Source organism: Silene latifolia, chromosome X, assembly GCF_048544455.1.
Source record: "Silene latifolia isolate original U9 population chromosome X, ASM4854445v1, whole genome shotgun sequence".
Taxonomy (NCBI): Eukaryota; Viridiplantae; Streptophyta; class Magnoliopsida; order Caryophyllales; family Caryophyllaceae; genus Silene; species Silene latifolia.
In genome coordinates this window covers 10612845-10629089 of record NC_133537.1, presented here as the reverse complement: position 1 = coordinate 10629089, position 16245 = coordinate 10612845, and the positions used below count along the sequence as shown (strand labels likewise).

Below are 16245 nucleotides of genomic sequence, written 5' to 3'. Positions count from 1 at the left end.
AGCCCAGTTCAAACTTTGTTAGATCGGATATTAACTTATTAGCAATCTCGAAGTGATTATCAATACACCGAAGAAAAAAAATCCCAAAAATTGACTGTTAATAAACACGAACGTGAAATGACTCAATCCCTACACAGTATCTGACGCACATGAACATGACTAGAACCTTGATTCGAATGACATGCTTGCTAGGTCTAGACGTCAATTCTTCATTCAGCAATGTCTTGAATGATATAGTTCGACATTTCAACATTTTGTTTAGTCCAATTCATTTTTGTTCTTCATTTGAGTTCACTCCGTTTGAGTTCAAATTAATTCCGATAAGTTCAATTTAAATTTCGACAATTTTAGTACAAAAGAACAAGACCTAAATCTAGCCAACGTATAAAGACCTGAAGGACACAGTCATAGGAGATTTATTTGTTTTATTTCTCATAAAAAAACAATATTTCAGAAGCTAATTACAAAACACGAAACTAATCACATCCCAGAAAAAGAATGCAAAACTTGTCGTTCAACGAGATCACAAGAGTTGCTACTTACTACAAATAAAAACAGATGTGAGAAACCGCGATCCAGGGTGAAACACGTAACTACAGATCGACAAGCTAAAATAGCAAAAAAAAAAAAAAAAAAAAAAAAAAAAAAAAAAAAACTCAGGAATCCTCTAAGCCAGAAAATATAGGAACTATTACTACAGGGCATCTTCAGAAACCCGGTTAACATTACCTATGTGGGAAAATCAACAATGAAATCTTTCACCTGTCACAAATGATGCCTACTAGTAATTATCGACGATCAACCTATATATTTAATATACAGTCTCGAAAAACCACGGCCTCCATGTTCTCGACATTCCTGGGAAATTTGATATGACTCACCTAGGAACAAGTATCTCAAGGGAACCGAAATCACAGGTCATGTTCCTTAGCAGGGAGCGCCACTACGATGCTGTCTGCCTTTGGTAGGTCTACATTCATAGGCTCCATGGAAGATGTGGACCGTTTTTTCTGGTCTTTTCGTGACATTTCTAAATTGGGATCACCCTTTTCTAACATGGACTTTGCTACATTTTCTCCTGGTAACAGCAGCTTTATTTGTTCATGGGTCGGGTTTATAAGACCGTCTGCTTGGTCCCTTGACGTAGGGGTGGTTTCCATTTTCTCGGTTGTATGGGGGCCCTGGTCCACCCTTAGCTCCATTTGATCATCTCGAGATAGGGTTGAGTCTACTTTGTCTGCAGCCCGTGTGGCGGTTAAGGATTGGATTGAGTTATTGTGGTCTGCATGAGTTTCGTCACCGCTGTATTCAGAAAGTAGATCCATGAATTCGTTAAGGAGTCTCTGTAGTTTTCTATTTGATGCCAGGGCCGGAAGGATGTCGTCTCCCAACAGTTTGTGTTTTTTCAATCCCTGTAGAGAAACAATAAACCTAATTATCTTCGTTTGAACTTAAAAAGGCGAGCACACTTGGGCACGAGGGGAAATCACTATGAGGGGTTGATTCGTTGAACCATTCTCTGAATTTCATTGATTTTGATTTTGTGAATGAAAAATGTACGCAGGATGTAAACACGGGGAAAAAGAAAATAAGGAAGGAAACGGCCTTACAAGAACACAAGGATTCCATGCAATGTCCTTCTGATCTACTGCACCACCCATTCCAGTAGGAGGTCCAAGAAAACTTTCACAAAGCTCACGTAATCGGGACTCATCTGCTTCTCTGCAAATTCCAGAAAAACAGATGGCAAATAAATATACGCGGAATTAATACTGGTACTCTTACTAAAGCTACTTGCACTCCATGTGAGAAATACACGTTACTATGCACTCTCTTTCACAGGAGGACAGGACTGGAAGAGTGCCAACAGCGCCATTAAAAAGAAGCTTCGTAATAAAACAAATTGGAAAATTTCTTGTACAACCACACCAATAAATCAGGAAAAAACACACTGAAGTAAAGCCAACAAACCTTGCGAGGTATCGGACATATGACAGAAGACACTGGCGATACTCATTAGGAGATTTCAAAGCCAGGGCTGATGCCAACTGAGCCTCCAAATGAGCACGTGTTTGCAGGCCATCATCAGCCACCCTAGAAAAGGAAGAAACACATGAATTAGGACTCCAAATTCAAACACCTCCCCAATGCCAGATTTAAAACGGGAACGGTAAATTAGAGATACTGCCTCCATCCCAAAATCATCTCGAGCAGTTAGCAACAGGTGCCTTAGTTATCATTCATGCAATGCCTTGTACAGTCAACATGAGAAAAAAGTTGCAAAACACATGCATGACATACCTACTCCAACCTGGCTTTCTAGCCAAAAATTTCCGTATGTCAACCTGCAATGCAGCAAGCTCGCCACTCTGAGAAGACCCCAAGTTCCAGGAGCTTGCATAATTTGAGGCAGGGAAAGTATCATCAGCTACTCGAAGCCAGCACTTGAGGCTCATATCAAACAGAAAAGCATGGCGAGTGGCCAATATAACAAGAGGCGAGCCACATATTGATAGTTTTGCGTGTATTATTTTGATAGTAGCTGAAAAGAACACGGGAAGATGTCAGAATCTGAAACCTAAAACCTATATCTGCTGGCAATAAATTAAAGAAGGATTATCAATTTTGACGATAGATCTTGTGCATACCTGCATCTTTCTGGGATGCATTAGGATCTGCAGTAATCAAGGACATCAATGAGTCTTGGAGAAGACAGGCCCTACGAAATAAATCCCATACATACACAGAACCCTTTTTTGTGACCAGCAATAATTTCCAGCATTCATCACAGTCTACAAATACTGCAGCAGAGCCCGTCATCATCATTGGCATAGCACGCCTTCCACACTTTGTGTATACCTTTTACGTGTAAACAGCAAGAGAAGATTTAGATTGACATCTCCTCTTAAACAAACATTCTCACCTAAACAGATGATCTAGCTCGCGCAGAAAGCACAAGTGCGGACTAGGAGATATTAAATCTATGACACTCCTGTGCACATAGCATTCTAATTTATATATACTACTAAATATTCATGTACAACAACAGCAACAAAGCCTAAATCCCAAATTGATTAGGGGTCAAGTAACATGAATCAACATTTGATTCAATACATGTATATTTTGTTACATCTTTAGCTTTCTGCAATATAGACACGGAATTGAAGACTAAGCCCTTAATTCCTCCACTGCAAATCACCATCCTAAACAAGCTAACAGGTTCTACCTACGATCATCATCACAATAGTTTGGCAAAAACAAATGTATTTGGAAGTTGACTTCAAATATACAGTTATAGACCTTCCATAAATATACTAGTAAACTGGAAATATGACATAAACAGAAGATTTAACTTTAGATACACAAAAATATTAACGGTAAGCCTAAACATGGATATACCTGTAGGCAACCTTCTTCACACCCAACAGCCCAAAAATTGGCATTCCCAGCTAAGACTGAGACCTTCCCAGATATACGGTCACTCCATAGTGTTTCTTTTCCTCTGGTGCAAATTAGTTCTGTCTCCTTCATCAATGATGTGCTGCCCATGCCAGCAATGTCACTAACAGCATGTTCTCTTGGACGAGCTTCCAAAGTAACTGCCATTGCATCGGCACCCTCTTTTTTATCTACTATTCTTATAGAAAGCTTGCCATTGATAGCGTTTGAAGAGCTAGATGCTCTAGCACTCTCAGAGGACTCAACCAAAACATCATCTCTACCTGAAGAAGGTGGAACCCGTTCTATAACCAAGCTTTCACTAAAGCTAGCCCTAGCAGTGACCCCAGTGCGTTCCTTCAAGTCCAACCCAGTTCCCATGGTTCTCTTTATAGAGACCTCGTTATTAGTAATAATATCCTTTCTGCCATCAGAAGATGGCAGAGAAAACTCAGGTGCAACGTTTTCTTGAGGGGGAGGCACGCCAACTGGTTCCGGAATTATTCTTTTTCGGCCATCGGGACGTCTGTACTCTTTTTGCTTCACGGGAACAGAAACTCGGGCTGATGTCGACACTTTGTTTAAACCATCGGAACTAATGTCTCCAGTTTTCTTCCCATTGTCGAGATGTGACTCGGGAACTTTTGGTGTGGACCCCAAGTCAGAGGAAGGCTTTGGAGCTACATGCTCGAGCGGAATATCCCTGGTAACTTTTTTGTTGGTCGTCTGCTTTGCAGCAGCTGCTTCAAGCAATAATTGTGCAGGGCTTTCAGCCAAGTTAGCCTGTCGGCCACGAACATCACCATAACGGCTTTTTTTCAACTCATCCTGTTCTTCATCTGTCAGCCTCTGACCTATTTCTTTTACTTCAAAATGAAAGGTAGCAACTGAACCATCCAAAGAACATGCAAAGAGGGAATATCCATCCGGGCTCCTGTTTTTGGACAGATAAAAAAGGCAAGTGAGACAGTGTGACATGACAAACAAAACAACAAACGAGTTAGGAGTAAAATTCCTAACAGATTGTATCTATAGTTTGCGAAAAGTACACAAGAAGTTACCAAGATAAATCAACAACGCTTTGGGTAAAGAAATGCTTAGCCACAAATAGGGGACGTGGACTTGCGGTTGTCCAGACAGTTATCGTACGATCCTGACTGCCGATAGCTATAACATTATAGGGCTGTAATTCTTTTCCTCCAGTCTTGGAGGCCCCATTAGACCATCCAGCAGATGAAGTTTTAACATCCTGAGCACTGGAGGAATTTTTTCTAAACATGGAATGATTGAACTTCACAACTATAACAGGGGCATTGTGTCCCAAGAAGTCAAAAGTGGCCGCCCATTCCCCTCTTTCTAGTACAGGTGCGGAATGCCGGGGTTTTTGAAAGCCATGTGTTGTAGTTATAAAGTGACCGCAAGGAGACCATCCTAGTCGCCTAAAGAATGTTGATCCAAGCTGTAAAACACAGTAGTCATCAGAAATCGAGATGTAAACCCTCTTTTGACAGCCAACGTAAAAAAAAACAAATGAAAAAGAGAGCTTAACAATGAGCAAAGACCATACCGATTTGGCCCAGTGGCCTTCAGTCTTGTGGGCAAGACTCCAGTCACTCGTTCTCCATATGATAACTGTCTTATCATCTGATTGACTCGCTATGAACGAGCCAATGGGATCCCAAGTAACACCTTTCACCAAGCTAGAGTGACCCCTAAGAACTGCAGTGCACATACCATTACCCATATTCCAAATGTGTATTGTATTGTCTAGACTTCCACTTGCCAACATTGAATCATCTGGGGACCAATTAAGATCCACCTACTTTGTACATGAAAGAACACACAGCTTAGACCGACTCAAGCACAGGGTAAGTATTATTCCAGAAACAATCAATACCAGTAGAACATTAGACATAATTTAGGAACCGGTCGGCACACCATTTATTTAGCAGATAAGCAATTGAGGGGAGAGGAACCAGGACCTCTTTTTTCCGGTTTCACAGCATAAACGAATTAATACAGGCATAAGCTTAGTGTAACAGATTCACATAACTCGTGATGTAAAATTTGAAAGCATTTGCAATTTGCACACAGATGATACAATCACATAACAGATGATGCAATCACATATTGTTCAGTAAGAAGTATTATTGTAATGAGTATAAGTGGAACTAGATTTGAACTTTTTATTCCAGAAAGAAGTTTGAGCTTTCACACTAATGCACCAAAAAAATGCAATCAAACAGGAAAGAGAAGTGATAATTACCACATCAGCTGTGTGTCCCCTGAGTGTCATGACAACCTTCCAATTCTCAACATCAGGCGGTTCTCCACTACCAAACTCAGTGGTACCAGAACCAGGCCTCCTCTCGTGAATTAAAATTACTTGATCGTCTGAACCTGAAGCAATGTACCGACCATGTTTGGCCCACCTAACACAGTTGACTGAACCAAAGTGGTCACGAAGAGTTGCAAGAATCACGTGTGTTTGATCATCCTTCTCAGAATCTCTAGCCACAGATTTCATATTCCATATTCGCACCTGAACAGAAATCACGGCATCAAATAATATTATCGAACACATTAATAAACACACACAGCTACAACTTAGCCACCAAAAAGTCAATGACCATTCTGAGAATCACGGTAAAAATTTAATTTCCAAAGCTTCAAGATTTCAACCTATAGCTCACAATGCAGGTCTTTTAGAAAATATTCGACTAAACTATTGTAATTGTGCATGTACCATGATTGTGCTTCTGCATTTCCAAGCCCAATTCAACCGCACTATTATAGAACACTACTTGTAACAAGGATGTCTAACTCGTTATGAGTAGGCCACACTTGATACACAATGCACTCTTATGAGTAGGCAATCACGAACGAGTAGGCAACATTCAATACATGATATACTCTATATAGTTTTTAAGTAAGCACTGTGATAGAACATGCTCGAACCCATTCGTGATTCGCTAGGCTCACTCCAATAACCTAACTTGTAAAGGGATTTTTCATGATCCAAACCATTCAAAGACTGAACTGTATGATCCAAGAAACCATAGAATTCATATAGCTAACAACCTAATGCACACTTACCAGCTCAATTAATCCAACAAACAAACATAAAAAAAATACAATTTTCCAAGCAAATGAACAAAACTCGAAATTTAACACAGAAACTTGATTCCAAAAAAGTAAAGTACAACAACATTACACCAGTGCCTTAATGAATAAGGCAAATTCCGGGGTAAGGAGGGGTCAGATGTAAGCAACCTTACCCTTATGTTAGCAAAACAAAGAGATTGTTTCGAAATTATTCAAAATTAAATTAAGCAAAAACAATCATAAAGTTGGAATTTTTACCTTGTGGTCCCCACCACCAGTAGCAAACCTAAGACCACCAGGTTGAATATCAATGGAGAAAATCTGCATACCTTCATGTCTAATCCAACTAGGTTTTTCAGCAATCATGGCTACTTTTTATTTCTTAATTAATTACTAATTACCCACTAATTAATCAACAACAAAAACCCATAAGAACAAAATTACTGGGTTTTAAGTAAAAAACTAATTACTGGGTCAATTAAGGAAATTACAATGACCCAACAAAAACCCTAAAATTAACAAACATGGAAAGTAAAATTGGGAATAAAGTTGTGAACTTTGAGGGTTTAGGTTATGTTTAACGGTCGAATAAAATGAGATTTTGTGTAAAATTTCTGGGTTTTTATTTGAACAAAAGTGTGAGTGTGTACAAATGTTGGCAAAAAAAGTAGAAATTATTAGGAGTCGAGGAGAAAGGGTTAGTATGGAAGTTAGCCGTCGCAGTACTAGTAATTCGCTGATGGGGATTGTAATTTGAAAGGGGGGAGATCTAAAAATTGGTTTGGTGTCGAGTTCGGGTTAGGTCGGGTCCAGTAAGGAGGAATGGCAAGCAAGTATGCTTTAAGATGGAGAAAGGTTGAATTTATACTTGGATTTAATTAAGGGTGTTGCTCTTTCATGTACATGATTTACTCAATCATGTACTTAATTTCCCACTTTACCCCTCCCATTTAACACTATATTTTTCAATTTTCTTCACAATCCAATTTCTTGTCGGCACCACCCAACGACCACCCTTACCCTGCCGGCACCCTCCTGTGCGGCCGCCACCAGACCCGCCCCCTTCCACCACCAGCCCATACTGCTATTTTAGATGGCAAATTATCCAATGAAAGCAATCAAATACTCGACGAACTGCGTTACATTTTTCTCAATTTAGTTTGCAATTTTATCCTAACAAGCATTCCAATTTGTGTGTTTACCTACCAGTATTGTTGATGTGAATACGAATCACCTCGACGAAATAATTCTCGAAACAAGCGACCAAGGCAACCCGGTTCACCAAGCATGGATCGGTTCGAATAATAGTCGAGAAAAATGCATGATCACCCGCCAATGGGAGCATTAGAGCCGTGTGGAGCAAGGACAATCTCGAAAATGGGCTAGTCCAAGGGCATTGAATAAAGTTCACCTAGTTTTTGTCATAGCCTAGTTTTCTACAAAGTCATAGCCTAGTTTTCTACAAAGTCTTGCCTAGTTTTTATCTTAGTCTTACCTAGTTCTCCTACATGGCCTAGAACTCACCACAAGGCATTAAAAGCTAGCCTTGGTGCCCAAGTAAATTCGGCCTATATAAAGGCTTGTAGCTCTCATTTGTTGATCATCCAATTTTGAAGAAAAAAACTTGAGAGTAATCTCTAAAACTTGTCTTATCTTCTTGTGTTGTTACACGAGTGGTTTGGCTTAAGAGGTCGAAACGCGATTTCGCACCTTGCTTGAACGAGGGACGTGATCCTAAGTTTAAGTCGAATTGTTTGACGAGTATCAAACAATTCACCCATTGGCGTAGCTATAGGTCTAGCTACGACAAATATCCTTTCCTTTTTATTCAAAACTCACTACGAATATACGGATTGATCGGGTTGCACCTAGTGCATTCGGATCCTTCGTCTATTTGTTAGTACAAGTCAAGACTTCCGCTTGCGATTCACATCAATTGTGGTATCAGAGCTTCGGCTCTTGATTTCCACTAATCAAGACGATCCAAGGGTCTTGATTTCTTCGCAAAAAAAAAAAAAAAAAAAAAAAAAAAAAAAAAAAAAAAAGTTACTGTTCACGTACTGTTCACGGTACTATTCATCAACAAAAAAAAAAAAAAAAAAAAAAAAAAAAATGGATCCCAACAATCCTAATATCCTTCAAAATCTTATAGAAGCACTACAAAACCTTTCGGAAATTGGCGTGAACGGAACACCACGTCGAGGAGAACAAAGTCGAGAAGAATTCAAGGTAAGTGAACTACCCGAGTTTGTGGGAGGCACGGATCCCGAGGATTACCTCGAATGGGAGAGGAAGATTGAACGGATGTTCGAGTTCAAAGACCTGGATGATGAAAAGTGTTGCAAGTACGCCATTCTACGACTAAGTCATGGAGCCTCCTTGTGGTATGAAGGCTTCAAGGTAAAACGTGCCCGGGCATGAAAGGAAAAGATATCCTCTTGGGAATCTCTCAAAAGAAAGCTACGCAAGAGATACGTCCCAGCCACGTATAGACTCACAACGTATCGCAAGATTGCCGAGTTGACTCAAGAGAGGAGTAGTGTTTCAGATTACATAAATGAGTTTGAAAACCTTACTTTAATGGGAGGAATAGAGGAAAGTGAAGACTTGAAGATGGCTCGATTCCTTCGTGGGCTAAATCGTAACATAGCCAATTCAGTTGAATTGCAATCTTACGCTGACTTCGATTCCTTGTGTAATCTATGTCTCAAGGTAGAAGCCCAAGGAAAGGCCAAGCTCACTCCAACTCATGGTGAGGGTGGACGAAGCTGGAGGAACGAAGGATACTCAAGGGGGAGTCCGAGTATTCGTACAGTTGAGACTACACCTAAGAAGATTTCCACCCCTGAGTCCGCTCCCAAGATACCCGTTCCTAAAGAGACAAGTTTATCTAGAGTACGGTGTTTCAAATGCCAAGGATTTGGGCATTTTCAGAACGCGTGCCCAAACAAGAGAAACATTGCCCTAAGGGAAGCTATTGCCGTTCGAGACGAGTTGTATGAGGAAGAAGAACGATTGGGCGATGTGTTCAACTTCGAAGAAAGGGAAGAAGAGGAGAACGATAGAGATGTCGAAACTTATGACGCTCCTAACTATGATTGTGCTTTAGTTCTTCGTGCTTTGCAGACTCAATCCACACCAATTGAGGCGGAACAAAGGAACCAGATTTTTCACACCAAATGTCAAGTGAAAGACAAGTGGTGTAGCCTAATCATTGATGGAGGGAGTTGTACCAACGTTGCTTCTACAAAGATGGTGGACAAGTTGGGATTGGATACCATACCTCATCCCAAACCATATGTGTTACATTGGCTTGATGACGGGAACAAGGTGAAGGTCACCAAACAAGTCAAAGTGGCGTTAACAATGGGCTCTTATGACGACAATATCTTGTGTGACGTAGTGCCAATGGATGCATGCCACGTACTCTTGGGGCGTCCATGGCAATTTGATCGCAATGTCATACACCGCGGCCGAAGCAACGAATATGAATTGGTCGACAAGGGTAAGAAGCTTGTCCTAAGACCGATGGCACCTAGTGCTGTCCGTTCTTTGGGCACCCCACAGAGGAAGACCGCAAGCATGACCATGTTTGCAAGTGAGCAAGAAGTTGGTGAGGTCTTAAAGGAAGGTGGTTGTGTCTATCTTATGGTGGTCAACGAGGCACCAAAAGTTGAAATCAAGGATACCCAGCTAGCGGCACTCTTAAAGGAATTCGAGGACGTTTTCCCTGAAGACTTACCACCAGGATTGCCGCCTATCCGCGGGATCGAACATCAAATCGATCTCATTCCTGGAGCTGCGTTGCCTAACAAGGCAGCCTATCGATGCAACCCAACAGAGACCAAGGAGTTGCAGCGCCAAATCGAGGAGCTAATGGAACGAGGCTATGTTCGTGAAAGCATGAGTCCATGTGCCGTTCCTACTCTTCTTGTCCCAAAAAAGGATGGGAGTTGGCGGATGTGCATCGATAGTCGAGCCGTGAACAACATAACTATCAAGTACCGTTTCCCGATTCCAAGACTTGATGACATCTTTGGATGAGTTGCATGGCTCCGAGATCTTTTCTAAGATCGACCTGAGGAGTGGCTATCATCAGATACGAATGCGGGAAGGTGACGAATGGAAAACCGCGTTCAAAACCAAACATGGGTGGTACGAATGGACTGTCATGCCGTTCGGGTTAACCAACGCCCCGAGTACTTTCATGCGGCTCATGAACGAGGTACTCAAACCATTCTTGGGAAAATTTGTGGTTGTTTATTTGGATGATATCTTGGTTTACAAATCAAAGCAAAGAAGATCACTTCAGACACCTTCGCGAAGTGTTCGAAACTCTCCGAGGACAAAAGCTATATGGAAAGAAGGAGAAATGTTCATTCTTGGTCGAGAGTGTCATATTCCTCGGCTATGTGGTTTCTAAAGATGGAGTTTCAGTGGACCAATCAAAGATCGAGGCCATTAAGTCATGGCCTACGCCTAAATCCGTCACGGAGGTTCGGTCTTTCCAAGGACTTGCTTCATTTTACCGAAGATTTATAAAGGATTTCAGCACCATCACAAGCCCCATCACCGAGTGTTTAAAGAAAGGGACGTTTGTATGGACCGAGGCTGCTCAAAGGGCTTTCGAGACTATTATCCAACGGCTCTGTGAAGCACCGATACTGGCACTTCCCGATTTTACTCAACCCTTCGAGGTAGAGTGTGATGCGAGCGGTGTTGGAATTGGAGCTGTGTTGGTCCAAGGAAAGCGACCCATTGCTTACTTTTCCGAGAAGCTAAGTGGAGCTCGGCTCAAATATTGCACATATGACAAGGAGTTCTACGCCATAGTGAGAGCACTCAACCATTGGAGCCACTATCTTCGCCCAAATCATTTCATCCTACATTCGGATCATGAATCCTTAAAATACATCAATGGGCCGCAGGTGAGCTTAAGACATGCCAAATGGGTTGAATTCCTTCAATCCTTTCATTTCTCATCGAAATATAAGGATGGTAAAAGCAATGTGGTGGCCGACGCTCTTTCCCGACGCTACTCTTTACTGAACGTGCTTGATGTTCGCCTACTTGGATTCGAGACCTTGAAAGATTACTATGAAACTGATCCCGACTTTGGTGAAATGTTTAGGATAAGTCAAGCAGGGCCCCGAGGCGAGTTCGTAATTCAAGATGGATTTCTTTTCAAAGGAAATCAGCTGTGTGTACCCAAGCATCAAGTCCGAGAGTTATTGATACGAGAAGCTCATGGGGGAGGACTTGGTGGGCATTTTGGTGTCACCAAGACTATAGAGGTCCTTAAAGAGCACGTCTATTGGCCTCGAATCTTTGAAGGACGTGCAAGATGTGATTCGCAAGTGTGTCACTTGTCACGTTGCAAAGAGTACCTTCAAGCCGGGGAGTACACTCCTTACCGATTCCTAACAGACCATGGGAAGACGTGTCCATGGATTTTATTGTTGCTCTACCGCGAACCCAAAGGGGTAAGGACGCAATCATGGTCGTAGTGGATCGATTTTCCAAGATGGCCCATTTTATTGCATGTCACAAGACAGATGATGCTAACAACGTAGCCGACTTATACTTTTGAGAGATACTCCGCCTTCATGGAGTCCCAAGGACGATAGTCTCCGATCGTGACTCAAGGTTCTTAAGCTATTTTTGGAACACTCTGTGGAAGAAGGTGGGTACCAAACTGTTATTTAGTACCTCTCACCATCCTCAAACCGATGGTCAAACGGAAGTGACAAACCGCACTCTTGGGGTATTACTACGCGGCCTCGTGAACAAAACTCAGAAGGATTGGGATCTAAAACTCGCTCATGCCGAGTTTGCCTACAACAGGTCTCCATCATACGCGACGAAGCACTCTCCTTTTGAGATCGTGTATGGCGTAAATCCCTATCTACCACTCGATCTCATTCCCTTACCCGAGGGCGAGCTAGTACACAAAAGCGCGGAAGAAAAGGTAAAATCCATGATTAAACTACATGAGCAGGTTCGCTCCAGAATTGAGTCCGTCAATGAGGTATACAAGCAAAAAGCCAACAAAACCCGCCCACCAAGGATTTTCAAGGAAGGAGATTTGGTTTGGGTGCATCTAAGGAAAGAACGATTCCCAAGCAAACGAAAGAACAAACTCATGCCGCGCGCAGAAGGTCCTTACAAGGTGATTTCAAAGTATGGAGACAATGCTTACAAGGTCGAACTCCCAGGGGACTACGGTGTCCACGCCACTTTCAATGTGGGTGATCTCTCTCCTTACATCGAGGATAATGGGATTGCGAGACCGAGGACAATTCCTTTCAAAGGAGGAGGGATTGATGTGAATACGAATCACCTCGACGAAATAATTCTCGAAACAAGCGACCAAGGCAACCCGGTTCACCAAGCATGGATCGGTTCGAATAATAGTCGAGAAAAATGCATGATCACCTGCCAATGGGAGCATTAGAGCCGTGTGGAGCAAGGACAATCTCGAAAATGGGCTAGTCCAAGGGCATTGAATAAAGTTCACCTAGTTTTTGTCATAGCCTAGTTTTCTACAAAGTCATAGCCTAGTTTTTGTCATAGCCTAGTTTTCTACAAAGTCTTGCCTAGTTTTTATCTTAGTCTTACCTAGTTCTCCTACATGGCCTAGAACTCACCACAAGGCATTAAAAGCTAGCCTTGGTGCCCAAGTAAATTCGGCCTATATAAAGGCTTGTAGCTCTCATTTGTTGATCATCCAATTTTGAAGAAAAAAACTTGAGAGTAATCTCTAAAACTTGTCTTATCTTCTTGTGTTGTTACACGAGTGGTTTGGCTTAAGAGGTCGAAACGCGATTTCGCACCTTGCTTGAACGAGGGACGTGATCCTAAGTTTAAGTCGAATTGTTTGACGAGTATCAAACAATTCACCCATTGGCGTAGCTATAGGTCTAGCTACGACAAATATCCTTTCCTTTTTATTCAAAACTCACTACGAATATACGGATTGATCGGGTTGCACCTAGTGCATTCGGATCCTTCGTCTATTTGTTAGTACAAGTCAAGACTTCCGCTTGCGATTCACATCAATTGTGTTTGATTGGATATTGTCAAAGGGTATCTACGCATCTTGTTCTTTACAAATTTGTTTGTTCATTCGTTTTTTTAGTCCTTCTCAAAACAGTTGCTTCTTCTGTCAGAGATTTGTAGCAAATGAAGTTTCCTAGAAGCCCAATTTCTATAGTAGTTTAAATTATGGATGAATTTTACATGATTTTCATAAACCCTAATTTGATCAACTCTAATTTAATTTACATTTACCTGATTTCATATAAAAAATTGTTGCATAACTAATAAAGTTACTTGATCAATAATTCAATTTGAGAATAAGATTCATAATGGAGTAATTTGATTAATTTTGAATGAAAGAGAAAAGGGAGAATTTTTAGATGAAGGGCATTGTGTGGAAAAATTATGAAAAAGAGTACATGAATAAGTAAAACTTGTACATGAATGAGCAACTACGTTAATTAATTAATAATACGACAAAAGGATATAGTTCGAATTTGTGAGGTGTAATTTACGATTTGCTAAATATGATATCTCCTATCTAAATCGTTTAGATAAACGTTTCAAGGGATTTGACCTGAATTCGTGAAATTTCGTTTATATGTTGTGCGTTATTAGAATTTGAGGATGAGATTTAGATTCATTTTTCCGTCAACAAAATCCCCCCTACTACTAAGAGAATAAAATTCTCTTAGTTTTCCCTCCAAAAAACATTTAACTAAATAAGGTAATAAATAAAATTTTCTTCCATTACATTATTATCTTTTCAATGAATATATTCTTATAAATAAACTCTAATTTTTTAAATAAATTCATAATTATGATTTTTCATTAAAATAAAATAAAACTAGTTTTTTTGCCCGTGCGTTGCACGGATATTAAAATAATGTGTGATAAATTTCACAATCAAATGGAATATAGACATATAGTACATGTTCAAGTCTAAGATTTTATCTATGCCGCATGACCAAAAAATAATTCCCGTTAATATAGTATTGACATAAGAATAAAAGATTGTTTGATTAATAAAATACTTTTTTTTAGGAAAACGAAACTAATATGAAGTTTATATATATGATACTTGGGCTGATAGTTTTTAGAATTTGTTCATTAATACATGTTTGTTTTTCAATTGGTCAAGGAAAACAATAATATCTACTTTGCATAATCAACTCAATGATGCAACAAATTTCCTTTCGAATAACAACCATAATTTAATCATTGTTGGATGAAATTGTAATTATGTAAAAATATTTAGAGTTAGTTGGAATGTTATATCTCCCGGTCAAACTATAGAAGTACGTTTAAATATGAACCAAATTCCGACGCAATACTACATGGCTAGGGCTGTTTATGAACACACGCACACGCACACACATACACACACACACACACACACACCCAAGTAATAGTCTTGGCCCCCATATTCTCATTTGAAACAATATCTTTTTTCTTCCCTATTCACACACACGGTCTAAAACAATCTCATCCTTTGAAGATCGATCTTTGTACCCGAAACTTATCTCAAATTTATCCAACCAAGTGAAAAACTAAACCCCTACTTCTAGAAAAATCCACCATCCAATGGAAACTAACCCTTGCTCTTGACAATGTTGTTTTTTTAGGAAAATAAAACCAATATGAAGTTTATATATATGATACTTGGGACTGAGAGTTTTTAAATTTTGTTCATTAATACCTGTTTGTTTTTTAATTGGTCAAGGAAAACAATGATATCTACTTTGCATAATCAACTTAATGATGCAACAAATCTCCTTCTTTAGAATAACAACCATAATTTAATCATTGTTGGGTCAAATGGTAATTAAGTAAAAACATTTACAGGTAGTTAAATGTTATATCTCTCGGTCAAACTATAGACGTACCTTTGAATGTGAATCAAATTCCAACGCAATACTACATGGCTGGGGTTGATTATGACACCCCCTATAACAATAGTCTTGCCCCCCATCTTCTTATTTGAAGCAAAATCCTTCACGCAAACCTCTATTTTTCTTCCTTATTCACACACATGATTTAAAACAATCTCATCCCTTGAAAGATCGATCCTTCTCTTCGAAACTTCTCTCAAATTTATCCAACTTGTCATTATTCATGTTACCTATGTGTTTTAATGCAAGTGATATTTTGCTGATAAATAACCTTATTTATTTATTATCACTATCCTCGTTAAACTCATCACCCTCCATAAATGCACCCTCCCTCCACCCCACTAATTTACCCGCAAAAACAACCTCCTATCCACTACCACTATCACTACCTTTATGCCACGTTTTACATCTAAGAAGTCATAAATCACATTCACCTCTATAAAACACCAATCTTTACTCCAGATGATATGGATCCTCGTTTCCCTTACCGAAAACAATTTATTTCTCCTTCAACAAAGAAAAGTTTAAGAAGCAATCTTCCCTCTTATCTCTTTTCCCTTCTAGTCTTTTACTCGCCCCCTGCCCTACCTCCATTCCAGATACTCAAACAAAGTGTTTGGGTACTATGTTTGTAAACTGAATATGTTTGAATAAATCTTACTTCCTCCATCTCATTATTATTGTCCCTTTTTCTTCAAATATTATTATCTCATAATTATTATCCCGTAAAGATTAAGTTGAACATGACGAAAAAAAATGCAGAAACTTAGGT

At 40.0% G+C, this 16245-nt stretch overlaps 2 protein-coding genes across 3 annotated transcripts; one reads left to right on the top strand and one right to left on the bottom strand.

Annotated features, from left to right (window-relative positions):
• Positions 1 to 410: 410 nt before the first annotated feature.
• LOC141622827 (protein HIRA-like) lies at positions 411 to 7373 on the bottom strand. Of its 2 annotated transcripts, XM_074438845.1 has the most exons (10): positions 6802 to 7373; positions 5705 to 5980; positions 5006 to 5257; positions 4500 to 4897; positions 3400 to 4372; positions 2649 to 2859; positions 2302 to 2542; positions 1972 to 2094; positions 1611 to 1722; positions 411 to 1412 (listed from the first exon to the last, which is right to left on the bottom strand). In XM_074438845.1, the coding sequence occupies exons 1-10, from the start codon at positions 6907 to 6909 to the stop codon at positions 912 to 914; spliced, it is 3195 nt and encodes a 1064-aa protein (XP_074294946.1). In that variant the 5' UTR covers positions 6910 to 7373; the 3' UTR covers positions 411 to 911. The 2 variants fall into 2 exon arrangements, with proteins under 2 accessions (XP_074294946.1, XP_074294948.1); XM_074438847.1 differs by lacking the exon at positions 6802 to 7373 and having other exon boundaries at positions 674 to 1412; positions 5006 to 5260; positions 5705 to 5794.
• A 1750-nt stretch (positions 7374 to 9123) lies between these two features.
• On the top strand, positions 9124 to 10587 carry LOC141616850 (uncharacterized). The gene has a single exon (XM_074434010.1). It carries the CDS (start codon positions 9124 to 9126, stop codon positions 10585 to 10587), a length of 1464 nt encoding a protein of 487 aa, XP_074290111.1.
• The last annotated feature ends 5658 nt before the right edge of the window (positions 10588 to 16245 follow it).